The sequence below is a fragment of the Dama dama genome, chromosome 5, assembly GCF_033118175.1.
Source record: "Dama dama isolate Ldn47 chromosome 5, ASM3311817v1, whole genome shotgun sequence".
Taxonomy (NCBI): domain Eukaryota; kingdom Metazoa; phylum Chordata; class Mammalia; order Artiodactyla; family Cervidae; genus Dama; species Dama dama.
Genome location: NC_083685.1, coordinates 22,239,251 through 22,265,045, shown reverse-complemented (window position 1 = coordinate 22,265,045; position 25,795 = coordinate 22,239,251). Strand labels below are relative to the sequence as shown.

The 25,795-nt window shown below is 43.1% G+C and overlaps 1 protein-coding gene across 1 annotated transcript in view; it reads right to left on the bottom strand.

The window, feature by feature from the left end:
- Positions 1–25,795, bottom strand: part of TMEM132B (transmembrane protein 132B) — a 383,545-nt gene that overhangs the window by 162,845 nt on the left and 194,905 nt on the right. Inside the window, exon 3 of the mRNA XM_061142113.1 lies at positions 10,515–10,661. Within this exon, the coding sequence (XP_060998096.1) occupies positions 10,515–10,661 (147 nt within the window). The remainder of the gene's footprint in view (positions 1–10,514; positions 10,662–25,795) is intronic.

Genomic DNA, 25,795 nt, shown 5'->3' with positions numbered 1-25,795 from the left:
GACATCCCTAGTTGTCCAGTGGTTAAGACTCTGCACTTCCAATGCAAGAGGTGTGAATTTGATCCCTGGTCAGGGAACTAGTATCCCACATGCCTTACAAACAAAAGATGTTTTTTTTTTAATTAATTTTTTAAATGTTTTAATGTTTCCATTCCAAGCCAGCATACTGAGAATTAGGAAGACTTCTTAGTTATCTAAATGTAGCCACTTTGAAACCTATTAACTTATTCCCTACATGGTATCACTACTGAAAATGACTATTTGATTAAGAGAATGAAGACAAGCCTCAGAGAAGGAGAAGATATTTACAAAGCACATAACTGTTAAAGAGTTGGTATCTAAGCTATACCAAGAACTCTCAACACACAAGAAGAAAAAACAGCCCAATTTTTAAAAAATGGGGTACAGATCTGATCAAACACCTCACCAAAGAAAAGACACAAATGGAAAGCAAGCACATGAAAAGATGTTCCACATCATATCTTCTTAGGGAGTTGCAAATTAAAACAGTGAGAAACCACTACACACCTCTTAGAGTAAAATCCAAAACACTTAACAACCAAATAGCCATGAGGATACAGAGCAACAGGAGTTCTTATTCATTGCTGGTGGCAATGCAAAATGGTGCGGCCACTTTCAAAGACAGTTTGGCAGTTTCATACCAAACCAGATGTACTCTTACCATAAGATCCAGCAATCACACTCCTTGGTGTTTATGCAAAGGAGCTGAAAACTTAAGCCCAAAAAAAAAAATACACACACAGATGTTTATGGAAGCTTTATTCCCAGTTGCCAAAACTTGGAAGCAATCAAGATGTCCTTCAGTAGGTGAATGGATAAATAAACAGTGGTTCATCAAGACAACAGAATATCATTCAATTCTGAAAAGGAATGAGCTAGCAAGCCACAAAAAGACACGGAGAAACCTGAAATGCATATTACTCAGTGAAAGAAGTCAACCTGAAAAGTCTACATTCTGTGCAATTCGACTTTATGACATTCTGGAAAAGGCAAAACTAGAAGGATAATAGCAAAATCAGTGGTTATCAGGGTTTGGGGGCAGGAAGGGAGGGATGAATAGGTAGAGCACAAAGGAGTTTTATTGTAATGAAACTATTCTGTATGATACAAGAATGACGGATGCTTGTCATTGTTCATTTATCCAAATCCAGAGAATGTATGATACAAAGTGTGTGCTGTCTCTTCAGTCGTGTCCGACTCTTTGTGATGCTATGGACTGTAGCCCGCCAGGCTCCTCTGTCCATGGGATTCTCCAGGCGAGAATACTGGAGTGGGTTGCTGTGCCCTTCTCCAGGGGATCTTCCCGACCCAGGGACTAAGCCCGCATCTCCTAAGTCTCCTGCACTGGCCGGCGGGTTCTCTATCACTAATGCCACGTGAGACGTCCCTGTGCAATACGAAGAGTCAACCCTGATGTATATGGCGGACCTTAGTCAACAAGAATGCATCTTTATCATGCTAAGTGCAGTGAGACAGAGAAAGCCAAATGGCATACGATATAGCTCCTATATGGCATCTAAAATGTGACAGGGATGAACTTATTCACAAAACAGATGCACAGACACAGAAAACAAACTTATAGTGACCAAAGGGGAATCGTGGGCAGAGAGGGGTGAATTAGGAGTTTGAAATTAACAAATACAAACTACTATCCATAAAATAGAAAAGCAATAAGGATTTACTGTATAGCAGGGTGAACTATATTCAATATCTTGTAATAACATATAATAGTAAACAATCTTAATATATATACACATACACATATATGAATCACTTTGCTATACATCTGACACTAATACAATATTGCAATTCAACTCTACTTCAATTAAAAAAAAAAACAAAAACCTCTATGGCTTAAGAGAAAGTGAAGTCACTCAGTTGTGTCTGACTCTTTGCAACCCCATGGACTGTAGCCTACCAGGCTCCCCTGTCCATGGGATTTTCCAGGCAAGAATACTGGAATGGACTGCCATATCCTTCTCCAGGAGATCTTCCCAACCCAGGGACTGAATTCAGGTATGGCTTAAGAGAACCAAGGTTTAATTACCACTCGTGCTACCTGTCTTTGCCAGGCCAGCAGGGGGCGCTGCTTCTTTCTATCACTGACAAAGACTCTCACTAACTAAACCTAAGTCAAGATCTCTGAGCCCTCCCTCCTCTGGACCATGGACTTATCCTTGCCACACCCATGTAGCCCAATTATAGCAAGAATCCTAAATCAGTTTAGAAATATCCCACCCCATCCTTGATACCTGATCACCCTCCATCTCCAATTAAATTCCTCATGCCTATGCTAGACATCTGATCGCTCTGGTCTGCCCTCAGCAAGAACCTGGTTTGGTCAGTCTCATAAGAATCCCTTACTCCCAATGTCTCCTAGCAGTTTGCCATCTACCGACCCCACGCCCACTCTGTTTCTTGGCTTTAAATCCCCAGCTATCTTTACAGCATTGGGAATGGAGCCCAATTCCACCCTGAGGGTCTCTCTTCCCTTGCTGAAAAGGTCTCTGAATGAAGTCTTTCTCCACCACCTTAACCAGTCTCTTTCTTTAACCAGTAACTTTCTTTAACCAGAGGAAAGTTGGTTCTGGTTCTCTCTGACACCTCTCAGAAGCCAGGCTGATGGGTGGGTTTTGACAAAGCCTTTTTATGTGTTCTGCTCACTCCCACACCATCCCTCCAGCTGGAGCACTTGACTTGAAAGAAAATGGTGACTAGATTGGGCAACACAAAACCCAACAACATTGCTGCTAAAGTCATAACATAATAACTAAAACAAAAAAACTAAAGACAACAAGTGGGAGAAAACATTTGCGGTTAAACATGAGAAAAATTGTTAAATTTCACCAGAAACAGTCAATGCAAATTAAGCCTACAAGAAGACAGCCATATTTCAACTATCAAATTCTCTTTTTAAGGCAATGCCCAGCATTGGCAAAAGAATTGACAGCTGGGCGTTCTTACATAGATCAGGCAGGAAAATTTCACAAAAGCTTCAAAAACTTGAAACGCTGTCATGTCTTTTGAACCTACCCATTCACTTCTAGCTTTCTCCCCCAAAGTCTTACCTACAGGAATATACAACTTCGTGTTTTTAAAAAACGAATTTTAAAAGGGAGAAAAATAAAACAAAAATGGCCAGCAGCAATACCTTAAAGAGGAAAAAAATGAAACGTGGTAAATTAATAGAATACACTTCTATAATATCAATAGAATACTGTACCACTTTTAGATATTACATTAAAAATTAAAGGTTCTGGGACTCCCCTAGTGGTCCAGTGGCTAACACTCCATGCTCCCAATGCAGGGGACCTGGGTTCAATCTCTGGTCAGGGAACTAGATTCCCACATGCTGCAACTAAGAGTTCACATGCCTCTAAAGACTGAAGGTCTAGCATGCCACAACTAACACCCACGGCAGCCAAATAAATAAATAAAAATATTTTTTGAAAATTATAGTTCATTGAAAGGCCCCATTAATCTTGAAATTGTTAGGAAAAAAATGTTTATATATGCATATTTGTATTGGCTGCGGGGGTGGGCACGAGTACCTACCACTTTTACCAGTTTTTCACCAGTGAAAGTGAAAGTCGCTCAGTCATGTCCAACTCTTTGCGACCCCATGGACTATACAGTCTATGAAATTCTTCACGCCAGAATAGTGGAGTGGGTAGCCTTTCCCTCCTCCAGGGGATCTTCCCAACCCAGGATCAAACCCAGGTCTCCCGAATTGCAGGCAGGTTCTTCACCAACTGAGCCACCAGGGAAGCCCAGGAATACTAGAGTGAGTAGCGCATCCTTTCTCTAGCGGATCTTCCCAACCCAGGAATCGAATGAGGGTCTCCTGCATTGCATGTGGATTCTTTACCAACTGAGCTATCAGGGGTTGATAATTATTTTTATGGTTAAATATCTAATGACATGAAAAGATGTTGCCATATATTTTTCTACAATATTATAGAAAACAACAGCTTTAAAAGGTAAAGAAATTCAACAATTGACAAAAGTCATATATTTTTGTACACTCATATACCCATAAATCCGTATGAGTATATACAAGTAGACTCATCAAAATATTAACAGTGGTTACCTGTGAATCATACACTGGTTCAGAGATGACTCTTATCTTCTCTGTTTTAATAAGTATTTTCTACAACCAAACATCTATTACTTTTGAAGTAAGAAGCTTTCTATTACACTTAGGCTGAAACTGGCCAGCAGCATAAATGAACAAAGAGTTTCCCACTGGTTAGCAAAAGAGGTGAAATATTTTTAGAACATTTTTTTCCCTTTTCTTTCACTCGTCTGATCCCTTTTAGGGGGAGGGGAGGAGTTCTCCATTTCCTATAGGTGAATTCTGTTGCCACTTTCTAGAGAGGATTACAAACAACATGCTGCATTTTTATACATCAAATCTTGGTTTTGAACTATTTTGACAGCTGGTACTTAGAGGTCGCCAAGTGTGCAGTAACAAACGTTACTGTAAATCCAAGAATTCCATATTCTAAGTTCCATTATTTTCCAATCCTAAAATTGTTTTAAAAAACAAGGTACCTCTATCTTTTGATGGTGCTTAAATTCATTAATATTTTATTTTTTCCTGTATCCCTGGCAACACATTAAAATAACCTGTGGAGGGACTTCCCTGCTGATTCAGTGGTTAAAAATCCACCTTGCAATGCAGGGGACGTGGCTTCAATTCCAGGTCCTGGAACTAAGATCCCACATGCAATGGGGCAACTAAGCCCGCAAGCCACAACTACTGAGCCCACACACCACAACTAGAGAATCTCTGTACCACAACAAAAGATCCTGCATGACCCAACTAAGACCCGATGCAGCCAAACAAATTAATAAATGTTTTTAAATAAAAATAATCACCAGGGGAGGTTTTTTGTTTTTTGTTTTTAATAGTAATGCCTGTGAACCAGTTAGGGCTGAGGTTTAAGGAATATGTGTTTTCAGAGACTCCCAGGCTATTCAGATACACATTCAGGACTGACATGCCTTGACTGATTCATTCACCAAGTAGTGTCATTAAGCCCCTTGTATTTGTTTCCCAGGGCTGCTTCAACAAATTACCACAAATGTAATGACCTAAAGCAACAGAATTATCACAGTTCTGTAAGACAAAACTCCAAAACCAAGGTGTCATCAGGGTCTCCGGGGGAGGACCCATTCATTGCTTTTTCCAGCCCCTGGTGGCCCCAGGCTTCCTTGACTTGAGGCCGCATCCCTCTCATGTCTGCCCCCATCTTCACATGGGCTTTTCCTCTGTGTGTCGATCTTAGAAGGACACATCATTGGATTGAGGGCCTGCCCAGATACTCCAGGATGACGGCCTCATCTCAAGATTCCTTAATTACCTCTGTAAAAACCCTTTTTCCAAATAAGGTCAAGTTCACAAGTTCCGGGCGTTCAGATGTAGAAACATCTATTGAGGGACCACCCTTCAGTGCACTCTGGTGCATATTTCCACATTGTAGATGGCTTGCTAGTGCTGTGGGTGCTGCTTTCTACTGAGTTTTCAGTCCATTTGGGACAAGAGAGCTGAAAGCAGGGGAAGGAAGGAGGATGCTCAGAGTGTGCACGGCATGGGTGTGTCCCCAGGCCTTGCGCAGAGCCCAGGGTCGTGGACAAGAGCGGGGACCCAACGGGCAAACTCCATTGGCTACTTACTGGTTCTGAGACCTGGGGAGATCATTTAAACTATACCTCAATTTACACATCTATTGATTGGAAATGACAATAGTTTTTAGCCTACCAAGGCTCTAATATTTCTGATTTTTAAACGTGTGTGTTCCCTCAAAGACTTACAATGGTGCTGGGCACCTAATGAGAATGATACAGTTTTTCAAGAAATTTTTCAAATGAATAAGGAACAAACAACAAAACTACACAAAAGTATCCTCAGAGACACTTAAAACATTCCATGTGTTTCAGTAAAATATTTTACAGAAGGAAAGTAACCAACATGAACAAAATCTGGTGGGAAAATCTACTCAGAAACAGAGGCAACTGTGACCATCACTGTACTGTCTTTCTCCCTCCTCCCCCTCCCCTTCTTCCTCCTCCTCTTCATTCTTCCTCTTCCTCTCCTTCCTATTCCCCCCTCTCCCTCCTTCTCTCTTTCTCCTCCTCCTCCTCTCTTTGTCCTCCTCCTCCTCCTTCTTCTTCTCCAACTTGAATAAGGCACTTTAAGTACAATAAAAGATTTAGCCTGGTTCATGTTCCATGGAGCCATAAAGTGACACATGACATTTATGTGGTCAGAGATCACATAAACTGGAGATGACTTTTCCTCTCTTACCTCTGTTTGTTCCTTAAGGTTTCCACTGCTCAATTTCACAACAAGCAATGAGTTAGCTGAGTTAGTAAAAAGGGTAATCCCTTCTTCTGCTCAACTGGTTATAATCATTTCTGGATTAGAGCAGGTCAAGAAAAACTCTTGAAATATTGGATCCAAATGTTCAAACATGGTAACACTTCATGGTAAACATTTACCTTTGAGGTCGATTTCTCTTTCAACTGGGTTACAGTCATGTGAGGTGTGTCTATTTCTTTCAAGAAATCTATTTTAGGGTTTGTCTTTCTTTCCTATGGAGACTCCTGTTTCCATGGTGCACTCCTAAGAACTTGTCTCTGTCCCAACTTTCAGACAAGGATGAGTTCTGCAATGTGGTTTCTGACCATACAAAAAGTGGCAGCCTATTTTCTCCAATGTTTGGGTCTCAACAGTCCGATGGAAACCATTGAAGGGACAATCTCACCTCAACGTAGCTGGTTGCACATGGTCTCCATACCAAGAGTCCATTTCATCCAGCTTTCCTTTCCCTTGGTTTTGCTTTATCTCTTCTGAACACTTTCAAATTTGCTTATTTTTCTAACCTCTTTTCTCCTCTTTGGGCAATGCAACTGTTTATCTTGTGGTTTTCATCTTTATTACTCATATTTCCTCACAATGAGTGTTCATTAATATTTTAAATTAAGACCTTTACTGCCTTCCTTACCGAGCCCATCGAATCTTCCTATATGACACATTTTTAATTCTTATCACAGAACTTCAGGCAGTGTGTGCATTATATCCTGTTAAAAACCTATTCCACCCAAGGTTGTCACAATTCAGAGATTACAGCTTTCAGTGGGATGTTTCGTTTAGGGATATATTCATAGATTCACTTTGTTAGCCCGGCAAACACAGTCCATGAGCTTGTATTTCACACCTCATTTGATCTCACAATTCAACAAAAAAAAAAGTATAAAAAGAAGCAATTATTTATTTAGATTATGGAATGGATTTTAGAAGGATATTAGATAAGCATAAATTGTCATGCCAAAGCAACAGTCCTTGTCCTTCTAACATCCCCAGGGAGGTCAAAAATGGAAAGTGAAGAAAGAGAAGAGGACGGCAGAATGTTTGATAATTATGTAACTCTGGTTATGTAAGGGCTTTTTTTTTCTCTTGTAACTTTATAAATCTCTTCTAAAGAGAATGCAGAATTGATTCTCTCAAAACCAAAAGTGATAACCACAGCCTGTGCTTGTCCTCCAATTTAAAACATCAGCACTTGATCAGTCCAATGCTTCAACCAAATCAATTCCATGTGCGTAAACTGTGGAGATGGCCATTTGAGACCCACACAGTAATTTCTGAGGGTGTACGTCCAGGCATTCCACTGGGGCTGCTCCAGCCCAGCAGGAGGGTCCAGCATGACTTCCTAGCCACTTCTTGTTTCTACCCTCCCGTTTCGCCCCAAGAACCCTCTCTCATACTCGAAGTCCAAGTCATTCGGGTGGGTCCAGCCATCCCCTACTTTTACAACTGGCTGCAGAGATTGATTCAGGGTTAGTACAAGATCCACATTACTCCAAGCAGAGCCAGTGATGAGCAGCCCCAAGACTTGTGCTGGACACCATGGGACAGAACATGTTCTCCCTGAAGAGGCCAAGCCAGCAGGATGGATGCTGGGAGCTGCCAGTGGTCAACTCGCCACCAGGAGGGACAGCCTGCTGGAGATGATGCCAGAGGAAAGACAAGGAGACAGGTTGCTAGGGATACTGCATCCAGACACTGTTGGTTCTGGTCCCCGCCTTGAACTTTTTCACATGCTCCTAGGAGCCCTTTTTGCTTGGACTTCATTCATGCAGTACCTAAGGGCATCAAAGCCCACCTGAATAACACCCCAGCAATCAAGAGGAAGCCATCCAGTGGAGTCAAAGCAGAAATTAAGCCACAATCCTTGACAGGTCCCACTTTAAAGAGTGTGCCAAACACGGCTAGTTGACCACCCTTCTTCCTTGATAGCAAAGACCTTCTCCCAGTACAAAGCCTGAAAATAATAGCAAATATTCACTTTCCCAGACTGTGCTAATTCTTGAGCAAAGGCATGGAACCCACTGCTTACTGATGCTATCTAAAAGGAAGACTTGAAGGGAAAGTCGTCTTTCCAGTTGGAAAGGTCTTCTCTTCCGGCAAAAAAAAAAAAAAAAAGACACATGAGGAGAAGCCCCCCTCCCGTCCAGTCTTTGTATACAACTAGATAAGTTTGTGATGTCTGGAACTGCTGCAGCCATCTTGCAGCCATGAGAAAACAAGCTGGAGGATGACAGCCAACAAACTGGACATGATAGAGTGGAAAGACAGAACACACATCAGGGTGACACAACTGTGCTGCTAGATTAACCAACCACGGAAACACCTACCTGCAAACTTCTTGTCACATGAGATCACAAAATCCTACTGTACAGGCAGCCATTTTAGGTGGGAATTCTAGCACTTGCAACTGAGCCCAAATATGTAAATCCCAAGTTCTCTTCATGTATCAACTCAGGATTCACGGGTGTTCAGATAGCAAGTAGAGATTTCCAGGGAAATCATGGGTCAGCTGAGGTCTCAGACTAAAGTTCTGCCAAGGGATGTAAAGTACAATATCCAGAATGTTGGTTTGGGAGTGAGAAGCACCCAGATCCCTGATCAATACCCCTAATAGAAGGCTTTTAGGTCACTCAACTAGAGTCTCTCTTTCCTTTTGAAAGAGATCTTCAAAAGCAGTCAGAACAGAGTTCTAGCTGAGGTTGGCTGAGGTCACCCAAGAGGATACAGCACTCAGCCTAGAAATCCACTGGAAAAAGCAAATTCCACCCAATCTCTCCATTTCTCATACTCCCACCACTAACTCCCTGATTCATTCACCAAGTGCTCCTTCGGTGCCCAACATCATGGACCTCAAAGTGTTTAAAAACAAGAAAAGAGAGACTTCTCTGGCAGTCCTGTGGATAAGACTCTGCACTTCCACTGCAGGGGATGTGTGTTCAATCCCTGGTTAGGGTAAGATCCCACATGCCCAACAGTATAGCCAAAAAAACCCAAAAACCAAAAACAAGAACAAAAAGAAAGAGAACAGATTATGACGATAGAAGGTAAGTAAGAGATCAGAAGGGGGCTCTTTGCCAACCTGAGAAGCTGGGTCTCATCCTAGCTGAAGGGGGAGCTATTAATGGCTTTAAACGGGCGGGAAGACTTCCCTGGTGGTCCAGTGGTTAAGAATCCACCTTGCAATGCAGGGGACTCAGGTTAAATACCTGGTCAGAGAACTAAGATCCCACATGCTGCAGGGCAACTAAGTCTGCACACCTCAACTACTGAGTCTGTGCACCACAATTAGAGAGACGCCCTCAGGCTGCAACTAAGCCAAAATAATCCAGCCAAAATTAAATAAATATTAAAAAACAAACAAACGAACAGGGAGTATGGCATAGCCAGCACTGCTCAGTCAAAAGGGAAGAGAAGACAGGCAAAGAGAGCGTAGAAAAGGCTACTGCCACAGGCCTGAGCTCATTCTGCCTATTGGGAGCCCAGATGCAATATTATTAGCAATGACCTCCCTCTGCTTCCCAGGTGAGCTCAGCACCATAAAGCCCAAGGCTGGTACCCGAGCTGGAGAAGAGCCGCCAACGATGTGAAGTTGACCTAACTTCATATTCTGAGCCCATACGCCAATACCCAGGTGTGACATCTGCAAAACAACCACCTTTCAGCACTAAGAGACAATTACTAGACAGCTTAGAGCCACCCTACATTCGCGCATTAAAAAAGTAGGTTTCCCCCTTGCCTCTTAAATCATTTCTATTTTACCCATTTCATTCTTCAGTTCTTCGCTGCCAACAGTAACAATAATAAAATTTTAAAATAATGGTTATCAAACCCTGCACCATGACAAATGTGAGTGCAGGTAATTTTTGAGATTGCCAACCTAATCAGGTCATTGATGTATAAAGAGCATAAAGGATAAAGCCTTCAGCCAGCATCACATCCCATAATGGAGCCATTCAGAAGCTGCAGGACGGAGCTGCACTGATGAGCTCAAAAGAACACATCGCCCATTAAATGCAGAGGCATTGCTTTATTTATACACACATTATTTTGCTATCAGCGTCTGCAGCCATCCCCAACAAAACGGCTGCCGAGGTGCCTTGAGGATCCCAGCGCTTACCTGCTCCGTGTGTCCGGGTGATGGCCCACGCACGTGAGGGTGGCCGTGGTCTGAACGCTGTCGTTATCTATTTCTTCCTGGACTGCCCACTGGTCCTCGCTGCTGACTCTCACTGCAGTTATTTTCACACCAGCTGCTGCCTTAATTCTGTGGGGTAGGAAAAAATATATATGACCATCTTAGTTCAAAACAGAGAGTAAAAACAAGGAGCTAGAACCGATCTCTCCTTTCCTCTGGGAGATGCAGGAAAGAGTGCCAGTAAATGGCTTTCCTTCAAAAACTAAGAGTCTTGTTATTTTTTCAAGTGCCCCGAAGTAGGAGCTCCAGTGTTCTGCCACATGGTGTTAATTTTCTGTTTGATCAGTGTGTTAGGAACCAGATCACTTTCTTCTTCAGGGGCCCTGCAGGATGGAGACAAAACAGACGTGTCTGGCAGGCACGGATAGGATCTGGGGGCAGGTTCTTCCCTGGGGGTGGACGAGGAAGGGTTCTCATCAAGTAGGAGGGTCTGAGAGGCTGCAGGGGCTGTGCCAGCTGCAGAGGCTCTGTGGGAAAGAATGCCAGGGCCTCACTGGGCATTTCTCGCCCCCCACTGTCAAGGGCACCTCCTCATGTGCTCCGGGACTTTCTCCAGACCCTACAGCCCAGCACGTTCACTCACAGGCATAGGCACAAAAGAAATGCATGTGTTTATTTCCCCAAAAGACCTGCACAAGAAAGTTCACAGCAGCGGTATCGTATTAAACCCAGTAAGGAAACGGCCTACATTGTCCATCAAAAGCAGAACTAATCAAATACACAGTCACCCAACGGAATGAGACAGAAATGCCAAGAATAAACAGTGTAGGACCACACAAAGCTACATGGATGCTGTGTTAGTCTCAGATGTACGGCAAAGCAAATCAGTTATACATATACCCCCCTTTATTAGATCATTTTCCAATATATGTCATTACAGAGTACTGAGTAAGAGTTCCCTGGCCATACAGTAGGTCCTTTTTAGTTATCTATTTTATATACCCTAGTGTCTATGTGTCAGGGCTTCTCAGGTGGCGCTAGTGGTAAAGAACCTGCCTGCCAATGCAGGAGACATAAGAGACACGGGTTTGATCCCTGGGTCAGGAAGATCCCCTGGAGGAGGGCATGGCAACCCACTCCAGTATTCTGGCCTGGAGAATCCCATGGACAGAGGTCTGGAGGGCTACAGTTCATAGGGTCACAAAGAGTCAGACACAACTGAAGTGACTTAGCACACATGTGTATGTCTTCCAATTTATCCCCCCCCCTTTTACTCCCTTGTAACCATAAGTTTATTTTTGACATCTGTATTTCTGTTTTGTAGATACATTCATTTGTAGCCTTTTTTTTTTTTAGATTCCACAAACCAACTATCCCTCAATAAAAAGCAAAAATAAAATAGTGGAGAAAACAATTTAGGAATAAATCTGTGTATACTAATTGACATCTCCAAACAGATATCAATTTAATATTTATTAAAACAAATTTAAATCAATTTTTAAAATACTACATGGATGAACCTCCTATATTTGGAGGTTGAATGGCAGATGCCAGATGTCAAAAAGCACACACCATATAATCCCATTTACAGAAAATTTGAAACAGTTAAACTCATCTGTGAGGCTGAAGTTATTTAGCATCAGTTGCCCTTTGGAGCAAACAGCTGGATGGGTTCCCCCGGGGGGCTTCTGGAGCACCTACAATGTGTGTTTCTTCTTTTGGGTGCTGACTGCACTATGGGTTGTGAAAACCCACCCAGCTGTGCTCACGCATATGTAGTTTTCTGTTTGTTCCATGTGGACTCTTACGTACACTCATAATCATTCAGTTGATAAAGAATCTGCCTGCAATGCAAAAGACCTGGGTTCAGTCCCTGGGTCAGCAAGCTCCCCAGGAGAAGAGCATGACAACCCACTCCAGTATTCCTGCCTAGAGAATTCCATGCACATAGGAGCCTGGCAGGCTACAGTCCATGGGGTCGCAAAGAGTTGGACACGACTGAGTGACTAACACTTTCACTTTCATTCGGTATAAAGTTCCAAACAAAGCAAGCAGATTTCATGTTGGTAACAGGAATGTAAGTCAAGGCCATGGAGAACTTTCACCCTTGGACATGACTTCTCCACTGTCCAAGCTCAATGGGCGTTCCCAAGATGAGTTAGACCATTGCCGCCCTTGACATACCTAAGGGCTTTCCCCCCAAACCTCCACCACCCCTCGAGGTGTTCAGGACACAGTGTAACCTGAGGCTTTGACCTTGTCTATGATAGGGAAGCGCCTCGGAGTCCAGATGAGCATTCCTCCCTGTTGGTCCAATGACAGGTGACAATCCAGCAGCTATGGACAAGCAAGAAAGACACCTGGACTGCAGGCCAGACCCCACTCAGCAGAGACAAGAGAGGACAGAGACCCATAGCCTCCCCATCTCATTCTTCTAGGTCTCTCCAGCCCACAGCGTCTGCCACCTTGTAGGGCAGAAGAAAACTTGCCCGGTCAGCCCATCTAAGTGTTTGTGTCTTATACTTAAGCCATCCACTTTAATGGTTTGGTTGTCCACACAGTGGAAGTGCAGTAAAGGATGAACTTTGCCCAAAGAGAAGATGAGTCTTTGCCCTCAACTCTTAGGAGGTGACCTCTAAGCCCTTGTGGTGTTCTACCTGATTAGAGTATCTTTGTTTACCTGGGAACCCTGGGTCATATGGTATCAACTTGACCTCTGGAGGGACTAGAGACTAAGGTCAACCAACTAGGCATTCAAACATATCTGCATGACCAAGCTCTGCACATCAAAGCCTCAATGAGTATCTCTAGTTGTGGTTGTGGGTAAGTCAAATCTCTCTGTCTGCTTGGGAAGGCATGCAATGAGAACTCTGAAATCATCAACGCCATGAAACAATTTTCTACCACAGATTATCCACCCAGTTCTCTAATATTAAGGAGACTGTCTTGAGTTCCAGGTGCTATGTATGAAGCATCAGGACATACAAAGATGGACAAAGTTCAGTCCAGACCAGTGAGTATCCAATGGTTTTGGTACAGACCAGGGAATGACTCATCTACCACCTGACCCATCATACTGTAGAAAAAGACTTAATAACAAATGCCAAAATATCTTCGGCACCTTCCATATGCCGAGCTGTCTGATACCTTTCATCATTCAATTCAGTTCAGTTCAGTCACTCAGTCGTGTCCAACTCTTTGCAACCCCATGAATCGCAGCACGACAGGCCTCCCTGTCCATCACCAACTCCCGGAGTTTACGCAAACTCAAGTTCATTGAGTCAGTGATGCCATCCGGCCATCTCATCCTCTGTCATCCCCTTCTCCTCCTGCCCCCAATCCCTCCCAGCATCAGGGTCTTTCCCAATCAGTCAACTCTTCGCATGAGGTGGCCAAAGTATTGGAGTTTCAGCATCAGCATCAGTCCTTTCAATGAACACCAAGGACTGATCTCCTTTAGGATGGACTGGTTGGATCTCCTTGCAGTCCAAGGGACTCTCAAGAGTCTTCTCCAACACCACAGTTCAAAAGCATCAATTTTTCAGCATTCAGCTTTCTTCACAGTCCAACTCTCACATCCATACATGACCACTGGAAAAATCATAGGCTTGACTAGACGAACGTTTGTTGGCAAAGTAATGTCTCAGCTTTTTAATATGCTATCCAGGTTGGTCATAACTTTCCTTCCAAGGAGTGAGCGTCTTTTAATTTCATGGCTGCAATCACCATCTGCAGTGGTTTTGGAGCCCCCCAAAATAAAGTCTGGTACTGTTTCCACTGTCTCCCCATCTATTTCCCATGAAGTGACGGGACCAGATGCCATGATCTTAGTTTTCTGAATGTTGAGCTTTAAGCCAACCTTTTCACTCTCCTCTTTCACTTTCATCAAGAGGCTTTTTAGTTCATCTTCACTTTCTGCCATAAGGGTGGTGTCATCTCCATATCTGAGGTTATTGATATTTCTCCCAGCAGTCTTGATTCCAGCTTGTGCTTCTTCCAGCCTACCATTTCTCATGATGTACTCTGCATATAAGTTAAATAAGCAGGGTGACAATATACAGCCTTGATGTACTCCTTTTCCTATTTGGAACCAGTCTGTTGGTCCATGTTCAGTTCTAACTGTTGCTTCCTGACCTGCATACAGGTTTCTCAAGAGGCAGGTCAGGTGGTCTGGTATTCCCATCTCTTTCAGAATTTTCCAGTTTATTGTGATCCACACAGTCAAAGGCTTTGGCGTAGTCAATAAAGCAGAAATAGATGTTTTTCTGGAACTCTCTTGCTTTTTCGATGATCCAGCGGATGTTGGCAATTTGATATCTGGTTCCTCTGCCTTTTCTAAAACCAGCTTGAACATCTGGAAGTTCACGGTTCACGTATTGCTGAAGCCTGGCTTGGAGAATTTTGAGCATTACTTTACTAGCGTGTGAGATGAGTGCAATTGTGTGGTAGTCTGAGCATTCTTTGGCATTACCATTCTTTGGGATTAGAATGAAAACTGACCTTTTCCAGTCCTGTGGCCACTGCTGAGTTTTCCACATTTGCTGGCATATTGAGTGCAGCACTTTCACAGCATCATCTTTCAGGATCTGAAATAGCTCAACTGGAATTCCATCACCTCCACTAGCTTTGTTCGTAGTGATGTTTCCTAAGGCCCACTTGACTTCACATTCCAGGATGTCTGGCTCTAGGTGAGTGCTCACACCATCGTAATTATCTGGGTCATGAAGATCTTTTTTGTACAGTTCTTCTGTGTATTCTTGCCACCTCTTCTTAATATCTTCTGCTTCTGTTAGGTCCATACCATTTCTGTCCTTTATCGAACCCATCTTTGCAAGCAATGTTCCCTTGGTATCTCTAATTTTCTTGAAGAGATCTCTAGTGTTTCCCATTCTGTTGTTTCATCATTAATGCATGTAATTCCTACACCACCTGTGAGGGTAGGACTTATACTCCCCTTCAAGGAAACTTGAGCTGTCACAAGACAGGCAAATTTATGTGGGTGTGGGCAGCATAGAGAAATGTCATATTCTGCCTTAGCCCTAGAAGATAAAGAAAATTAGTGCTTGGACAACAAAAGATGCATACATTCTGGTTACTGGAAATTTACCAGCCAAAATATTTACATTTACTAATGTTAGAGTTAACCAAACAACTCACAACAAGGAAAGTGCTCATGAGGAAACTAAACCAGTGATCATTCAAAAGCATGAATGGCTGCAACTCTGAAGTCAAAATCATCTATGGACAATAGTGTCCTCTTGTTTAAACTGTCCTCCTCTCCAAATACCGAAGGAGGCACAATACTAGGAGCTGCACGCACCCTGACACTGCTCAAACATTTTGTTGGATTGTAGTAACTAGAATTTCCTGAGGCCACGCCCATGGGTCAGACCCTTTTCCAGGAGCTTTACCTAAACTGTCTTGTGCTTCGCCTGTCTGAACGTTCCATCTCCTAAGAGCACTATGAATGGGGATTGTTATTTCAGGCTCACAAATTAAAATCTGTGACACCAAAAGCCTACAGAAAAGGGCTGAAATTGAAAGCCGATCCCACCACGGAAGCAGAATCCAGTCTGCCCCTCTGGCAGCTACACCTAAGACACAAGAGCCAGTGTTCATTCCAGGCAAGCCAGGTTGGGTCCTAGCCCCGCTGTTCACTTTGTCTGTCATGCTGAGGCCCCTCCTCTCTCAGGAGAGGGAAAAATAAGGATGGGTGTTGTGGTTGAATAGGGTCCCTCAAACGTTCAGATCCACCCAGAACCTCAAAAGGTGACCTGATCTGAACATAGCGTCTTCACTAATATAATTAAAGGATCTCAAGAAGACACCCTCCTGGGTTTAGAATGGGCCTGAACAATGAGTGGTGTCTTTATAAGAGAGAAAAAGGAGAAGACCGAGATACAGGAAAGAAGGCAATCTGAAGGCAAGGGGAGATATTGGACTGATCTGTCCTCAAGCCAACAAACACCAAGAATGGTGGACAACCCACCAGAAGCCAGGAGAGAGGCAGGGAATGGATTCTCCCTAAGAGCCTCCAGAAGGAAACAACACTGCCGACACCTTGATTGCGGACCTCCAGCCTCCTAAGCTGTGAGAGAGCACACATCCGTTGTTTCAAGCCCCCCCAGCTTGTTGGGGCAGCCCTAGGAAATGAATACAGTGACCATGTCATAACACTGATACACAGGCAGAGAGATAATAACAATATAACGTGCTGGCATAGAGGAAGTGTCACATACAAGGATATATTACATTATATTACTTTCTGTGAATAAAGAAGGAAATTAAGAAACTTAGTTGCCTGGGTAAACAGACGCTGACACATTAATAAAACAAACTTACAAAATAAACAGCACTATATTCTTTTTAATTTTTTAATTTTATATTGGAGTATAGTTGGTTGACAATGTTGTGTTAGTTTCAGGCGTACAGCAAAGTGATTCACTTATACAAATGCATGTATGTATGCGTTTTCAAATTCTTTTCCTATTTAGGTTGTTACATAATATAGAGCAGAGCTCCTTGTGCTATACAGTAGATCCTTGCTGGCTATCCATTTTAAATACAGCAATGTGTATATGTTAATCCCAAACTCCCTAATTTTCCTTTCCCCTGACTCTTCCCCAAGAGAAATATATTCTAATTATCTGTGCTTTGGATGGCTGTGAAATACCAGGCATTCCTGCCCACCTAGGAAAACTGGATGCTCCCAGAGACAAAGGTCAGGGAGACGATGGAGTTAGTGATGATGACAACGAACCAGTTGTAAGAGTTTGGATAAATCACTGAACATCTGTGAGTTGGTTTCCTCATCTACAAAATGTGTGTGATAAGAATATCAACCTATAATGCTGTTATTATGAAGGTTAAGTGAATCACTCAATATAAAGTGCTTAGAAAAACACCTGGGACAAAGAAATTGATCAGTGTTATCATTAGGATTTTTCTCATCATGAACTATTGCATACTCTCCAGGGATCATACACTTAGGCATCCAGTCCCCTCCCTACGAGATGTCCTTCGAAACTGCTCTAAGTCTCCATGCAGGACCCCAACCACCTCCTCTTCAAATATGATTTCTCTGATCTTACTCTTTTTCCTTGGCAGGAAATTCCTCTCATATCCCAAGATTGGGCAAACCCTCCATTTGCCACAGAAAATTCATATATATAAATATATATATATATATATATATATATATATAAAGGTTACTGTAGAGAACATTCAACCTTTGGGTTCCAAGGACATCAGTGTACACCTAACAAATTTTCTGAAATTTTCTGTGATTGCAGTTGACCAAAGAAATAATCCATTTCTGGTTCATATCTAATTAAATATCTAGAAGTGAGGCCAGCTTTAGAAGTGACTCATCACAAAGGTTTAAGTGATGCCTCCAGTTCCCTAAGCACTTGACTCTGTTCAGCTCTCACATATGTGGGTTTTAGCACTGACAGATTCTCTTCTAGTGGTCACAGTGTGGCTGCAACAGCTCCAGATCTCACACCCTCATCAACAAAGGAAAAGTAAGACTCTCTCAAGATTTTGTTCTTAACTCCAGAACAAAATCCTGGAGCCAGGTTTTCACTGGTTGAACTTAACTGAGTATTCAACCTCGGACCTATAACTGTGGCCCAGGTGGGTGAAAGGACAATGCTCAATGGTTTGGCCCATCAATGACCATCCCACACAAGGTAAAATTAACCCCATCTGAACCACCAGGGAGGGGTTAGCAGGTAGTGGCTGCCAAAAGGAAATTCAAGTTACAACAGAAAAAAATGGATGGTAGGAATCAAAAACACAAGCCTGAAGCTAAATTATTGAGGTTCTGCCTCTCTCCTACATAGAAGTTATAAAATTGTCCCTAAATCCTAGTTCTCAGTCCAAACCTTTCCCAATTTTAGATCCTATTTGTTACAACAATCTAAGCCCAGAAAAATCCATGTCTTGAATATTCATTAAGTTTGTTTTAGAGAAATATTTTTAGGCTTAGTGATATTCTTAACGCTTGTTATTTAAAAACTACAATAATCTAAACCTTGTGACAACGATCAATGGTCTCAGCGCCGTAATGAGTTTGAGGGATTTGGGGGCTGATCAAGGGAAAGATATGACCACAAGGAGGCAGTAGCATGCAAAAGCTTTACCCGGGCAGAGATCTGATAGGTTTGCATGCTACTGCAGGAGTCCCTCACAGCCTGAGATCCTCCAAACTACATGGGGGCCACGAGCCAGAAGGGAAGGAGGGCAGGGAGCCCCAGGGAGAGGAGAATCAGAGAGGGAACTTAGGTGTCACTAAGCGGGACGGTGGGAAAGCTCCAGGTCAAACAGCTCCAAAGCACCACTGCGGCTTGGAGTCTTAAAGCTACAAGGTCTATCGCTAACAGACGTTGGGAACAGTTTCGCAGGGCATGCAAAGCAAGCGAGCTCCAAATGTCTAATATAACATGCTTATTTCAAGTACATTTAAAACAATTAGATGTGTAAACAATTGAGTCTGACTCTTAAGCTAACAGGTCCTAGTCTACTGTGAAGAAATAAACAATACAAGGACCAACCTAGAGGGATCACCTCTGGTTCATTTATATAACAACTATCTCCTGACATTCACCAAAAAAAAAAAACACTTATATTTCCATAGGGTCTTCATTATACAACTATTTGTTATCTGTGTTCTCCAAGTTACATGATTACATAGAAAAAAATAACATGGCAAGCTGAGAAACTATTAGATGAACTGAGGCTTCAAGAAACCAATCCCCACTCTCACTTGGTGTTTGGATGACTGTGGCACCAACTCAGCATCTTCTGTCTTTTGGGAAGTGGGGTCGGACCCTGCTGATTGTCAGCTATAAGTATAATGCCAATGCAATGCAAACCTATTGCAAAGTGTAAATGCCAACCTTGGAATATGAAGGACTGACAAATGCCAAGCAAGCCACTGAGAAAAAGGACCCAGCAAAGGATCCACCCCCTTCAAGAGATACCTACTGACAGTTCACAAGTGAAGATGGGGACATCAACGAGAAAAGAGGTAAGTGCTTCAAAAGAGAGCAGCTCGAGAATCAAAGCAGAGTGAAGCTCTTAGGGAAATTGGGGAAGCCTTGAAATACTTCCGCTAAGCTGGTCCTTTTTGAGATCCTACTGACAACATCAAGTGTGAAATGAAAAATGCAACACCATGCAATTCTATAAAATTGAAGGGGAATAACAACAAAAAGCTGTCAAGAGGCAATGAATGCATTCTTCATTCTGGGCAGCACCGAAAGGGAATTACTGGATTTTGTTTACTTGTTTATCTTTACTTCATTTCTCAAAGAAGAAGAAAAATTCCAATCAGGTTTCGTTTTTCTCATGACTTTCTATATGATTTTATGTTCTCATTTTCAGTGGATTAGTTTCCATTGGCCAGATAGTCTCGAATTAAAGAAAAACTTTCCATAACACACTTGTAGTTTTAAATGTCAATGCTCTGAAAAGTGCATATTTTACGTATGTGAAATATACTAACATTCTCTGTTGGCGGGGAACTGACTTCCTCATAGCTCCTAAAACAGCACATGACTTCCTGCCTTTAAACCTTTGCTCATGTTGTTCCCCTCACCTGAAAAGATCTCCCTTGACACCCACAGGACTCACTCCCTCATCTCCTTCAGGTTCCGGCAAATATCTCTTTGAGCCTTTCCCAAACCACCCCATCTAAAATAAAGCCCTATCTAGTACCCACAGACTTTGATTCTGTTGTTTATTCTCTGTCACTCCTGCTGGATGGAAGCATCAGGAGACTGGGTAGAATTTTTTTTTTAATATTGTGTTTCCTGCTTTATCCATTGTTCTGAGAGCCATGCCAGGGAAATTGGAGGTGCTTAATAACTGTTGGCAGAATGAAAGGTCTCTATCTAACCACCTATCTCTGAGTGCTCCATAAATATCAGAACTTCAGGGCTGAAAATGCCCAGTGAGAGGCAAAAACTATCAAAAGCAGGGGACAGAGTTTAGGCATGAGAATCCCGTGGACCAGAGATTCTTAGACTCCCAGGCCATCAGAATCACCTAGTTACGCTATCTCGACCCCACCTCCTAAGACTGTGACTCACTACATGTGGAGCGGAACCCAGCAGTGCTATGTTTTTAAACAGGTTGCCATTCCGATGCAGGTGGTCTCCAGAACAATCCTTGGATAACAGTGCTTGGGACACATTTCAGACAATCACATTCTGTCAAGGAGAGTAACGCCAAGGAACATCTGGTGTTCAACTCGCTTTCTGAGATAAGCCCAGCCCTGGGTGCTGCAGTACTTTCAGGATGAGCTTCAGCAAAACTGTAAAGATACTTTTAATTTGGATTCTCCCAGCAAACCACTTTCTCTGTGATAAATTAACCACAGAGAGAGGCATGAAGCTCCCACTAGGCACCTGAAGACTGGCAAAGGCAGGCTCTGCTGAGAGCTTGTTGCAGACCATGATTTAACCTTGGGAGAGATTACAGGACAGGGGAAAGAGTCAATGCAAGGAGCCTGCCATGCTCATGACTACAGAGCAGGTGGGGCTCCCTCCTGTCCAGGTGGCTTACACTCATGGGGAAAGGATTCTAAGGATTAGATACTTTTGGTCTCGGTCCTAAAGAGAGCAGGAGTCAACTTGAAGGACAAACAAACTACCCGTGCTGGAAACCCTTCAGAACAGAGTCCTAGAAGGCATGGATTTCAGGTCTGAGAACAGGCACATGCAAAGTGGGGTTTTAATTCCAGTGAGAACTTCCCCAAAGCAACACATGCTGATTCCTGAGGAGCTATCTCCTATCTCTTATCTCACTATTTAACCTTTCACCTAAGAAAGCTAAATTCATAAAACTATACATATAGCTTTTGACAAATTGGAAATTTGATGAATTGCTCCCTTCTTTTACACTTCCTATGGCGTTGAGATAAGTATATCCAAAACTCTGCCTTAGCCCCCAGACACCCAAAACCAGCAAAAAATGACTGCCTCCAGCCTAGGGCATGTCTTACTTAGCCACTTACTTATTTACTTCTGGTCCATACCAGGTGCAGCAGACAGTGGAGTGGTCCACTATGAACCGGGACTCCAGGTGATCACTTCTTTTAGAATCCTTTCCCCCTTGAGTGTGGGGAGGGCCTGTGCTTCCTACTAATCAGAATAGCATGATAGAAGTGATGAAATGTCATTCCATGGTTCCATAACATTTTATAGGACTCCATCTTGCTAGCGGACTCGCTCTACAGAATCTTCTCTCCCACGTGTCTTCAAAGGAGTAAGCAGCCATGTTGGGAGACCCACGTGGTGAAGAGCTTGGGTAGTCTCTAGCAACTGAGGACCAACAGTCAGTAAACATCCAGGGTCCAAAGTCCTACAACAGCAAGGAAATAAACCCTGCCAACAAACCAGTGAGTATGGAAGAAGATTCTACCCCAGTCGAACCTCAGATGAGAATGCTCGTGTTTAAATCTAGGATCCCCAACCCCCAGGCCACAGGCCAGTATCAGGCCATTAGGAAATTTTGTTCTATGGGAGCCTAAGATTAATTAGGAACTGGGCCACACAGCAGGAGGTGAGGGGCAGACAGCCAGCAATCCAGGGAAACTCATCTGTATTTACAGCCACTTCCCACTGCTCTCATTACCACCTGAGCTCCGCCTCCTGTCAGATCAGCAGTGGCATTAGATCTGGTTGTTGTTTAGTCACTCAGCTGTGTCCAACTCTTTTGCGACCTCATGGACTGTAGCCAACCAGGGTTCTTTGTCCACAGGATTTCTCAGGCAAGAATACTGGAGTGGGTAGCCATTTCCTCCTCCAGGGGATCTTCCAGATCCAGGGATCAAAGCCGCATCTCTTGCATTGCAGGCAGATTCTTTATTGTCATAGGAGTGCTTGAATCATCCTGAAACCGTCCTCCCCACCACATTGGTCTGTGGAAAAACTGTCTTTCATGAAACTGGTCCTTGGTGCCAGAAACGTAGGGGACTGCTGATTCAAAGGAGTATGGCCAGGGATGCCAAATGCCCTGCTGTGAACAGACTAGTCCTGCCCCACTCTGGATGCCAATAGTCCTCCCACTAAAAAAACACTGTAGGCACCTGATATTCAGCCTCCTAGAGATAATATCCCCACCACCACCTGCACACATGCCTGGGATTATCTTTCCCTGGCAAACTGGACCCCAGGCCGAGCTCCAGACACTCCCTCACTACTCTACCCTTGGTCCCATGTGAAGCGTATGCTCATTTTTCAGCATTAGTGGACAGAAGGGGAAGCAGCTCCCCTGCAAACTCTGGATGTACTGTGTCACAGCCACGAAGCCAGTACCTGCCACAATTTCAAGTCCTTTATTGTCCCACTATGAGGAATAGAGTCTGTTCATCCACTTCACTTCTTTGTAAAGCCCCCAGTGCTGCCTCCCACCATGAAAACCAGTCCCCCTTCAGGTCACATTTAAACATCTGACAAGAGGAAACACAGAAGGCTTTATCCTCAGATTCCCAACCATTGTCTCAGATCATCATGTCCCACGGAGTGAAGTTAAAGACAGTGTGTGCCTCTCTGAAGCAGAACTGTTCAAGACACAATACAGAAACACACACACACATGTGCACACACACACACCATGAGCAGCACGTGGCAGGGGGCAAGGAGGCTGTTATTTTCCCAGAGCTCAACAAACGGCTTCTCATGATCCAATTAGTAAAGTAATATTGTTTTATAGGAACCTAGGACTAGTCAATGTACAGCAATTAGGAACCAGAAATGCTTTTGAAATGAAGGAATTGGGAAAGCAGGTAAGTTGGACTCAGGGCTTTGGAATTCAAATGTGGCCAGGAAGTATTTGATTTAATCTACAATCTACATACTGTTTATCTATTACATGTCAGGCATTAACCACCTACTATGTGCAGGAGAAATACACAGTTCTAAAAACAGACAGATGGAATATGAAGTTAAGACTACTTTCTGACTTAAAGTTTGGGCTCTAAGAAAGAAAAAAGGACACTTAAGTTAACACACACATCTTAAAAATATGGGGGAGGGAAATGGACTCCAGCTCTGTAACCTTGGGAAAGTCATTTAACCTCTTTGTGCCTCAGTTTCCTCATCTGTAAAATGGGACTATTAATACTACTACTACCTCACAGGGTCATTGAAAGGATTAAATGGAGACAGTGTATACAGAATTCTTAGAACAGAGTTTGGCATACAAGGACTATGCAGACTTCACTGTAGTGACAAGAATGCTCAGATGCTGACCCTTTCATAAGCCAACTCAGCTCTAAATGCTGACATTTCCAAGAGTCATCCCCTTGGTGGTAAAATGCTTCAGAAACAGTCTGAGAAATGTAGAAAAACTGTTGTGAGAATTGTCCAACAAGCTCCCAATCCTGGTCATCTGATCCACAGGGGACCAGAAGGTGTACAAGGAGAATCTACCCAGCATTCACCGCCTCTCCTGGTGCAGGGCACCTACCTGAACTTCCCTTGGGATCCACTTAAGCTCAGTCCAGGTGCCTCAGGGTAGGCTGACCCCACACTCGGCTTCAAGGGTTGGTATGCTGTAGCCAATCAAAGTGTTATGTCCTCCTGGACAGTGATTGGTCCAAGGAGGAAGCATGTGCCTCAATCAAAAAAATCAGGATGTCCCATCCCCCTGACCATAATTGACTGGCCCACAAATGGACATGTCAGCCATAAATTTTCAGGGAGAGTTGAGTCCAGCTCTCTTTTCGCTAAGCAATAAGTGTTCCAAGAGCCCACCACCTGCCTGAGAATAAAACCAACAGGAGAAAACAAAGGCAATAGGTAGAAAGAGATGGCTTCCTGGTTACACTAAGCATCTGGATCCAGTCAGACCTGAGACTGTCTTTCAGTTACATGAGTCAGTAAATTCCCTTCAAGCCACTTTGAGTTGGATTTCTTCTTTTAATATTTGCATTTGCAAGTGCACTGACAAAAACAGCCAGGACCTGACATTTCTACCACTCAGAGGACCAAATAAAATCCTCCCAAAGTTCACAGATGATACACAAAGTTACCACCACAGATGGCAGAAGGATGTTCAATATTTCAACCATCATTGTAAGCACAGAAAGCAAATATTAAACAAAGGGAACCTACAGAAACAATCAGAGATCCTCTCCCTTTGTGATATCCATCACTTCAGAATAAATATTAATAAACAAACTTAAGGTATAAAATTCAATTCATAACTCAAAAATAACCTGACCTTTTATGGAATTAAACCCACTTTCTGTCAAGCCTGCTATTTTTTTAGAATGTTTGATGATAAAAATCTTCAAACGCCTAGTAAAGAATCATTTCATTGTAATAATTTAAAGCATTTTGTGAGCCACTATGAATTTTTTGTCTCCAACCTGGACACAATCAAGGGATCAACCTGGCACACTGGATATTTCGTCTCCATGAAGACTTGTCATTAATTTTCAGTAACTTGGTATTTCCAGCTCCTGAGAAATAAATACACACACACATATATACATACACATCCATTTCCCAACTTCATCTATCATCTAGAATATAATGATCCACAAAGTGATTGTTTACAAACAGAACTTTCCAAGTTCCAAGTGATCACCTGAAATCACCTCTTAGAAGTCTCAAAGGAAATCAAACTCAATGCATTCAAAACTGAACTCATGATCAACTCAGCCAAAAATAAAAATAAAAGCCACCTCATTCCTCTTGCCCCCTTTGAGAGAAGACCACTCTCTTAGTACAGGATGCTATAACAAGACACCACACCCTGGGTGGCTTAAACAACAGAAATTTATTTCTCACAGTTTTGGAGTCTAGGAAGTCCAAGACCGAGGTGCTGGCAGATTCAGCTCCTGAGAGCTCTTCCTGGTCTGGAGATGGCAGCACTCTTCCTGGCTTGCAGATGGCTGCCTTCTTGCTGTGTCCTCACGTGGGAGGGAACAGAGGGGTGAAGAAAGCTCTCCTGTCTCTTCTTGTAAGGGCACTAATCTCATCTGCGAGCTCCACTCCACCCTCATGAACTAAGTACCTCCCAAAGGTCCCATCTCCAAATACCATCACACTGGGCATTGGGAATCCCACATATCCATGCAGAGTGGGGAGGCAGGGGGACGTGAAAATTCAGCTCATAGCAACCAGCATACATCAAATTGCTCAAGCCAGAAACCCAGGGATCAACCTTGACACCCTTCTTTCTATAATGGGCTCTCATGTCCGGTCCATTAGCAAGTCCCCTGCCATCGTCCTCACCATGGTAAGCAC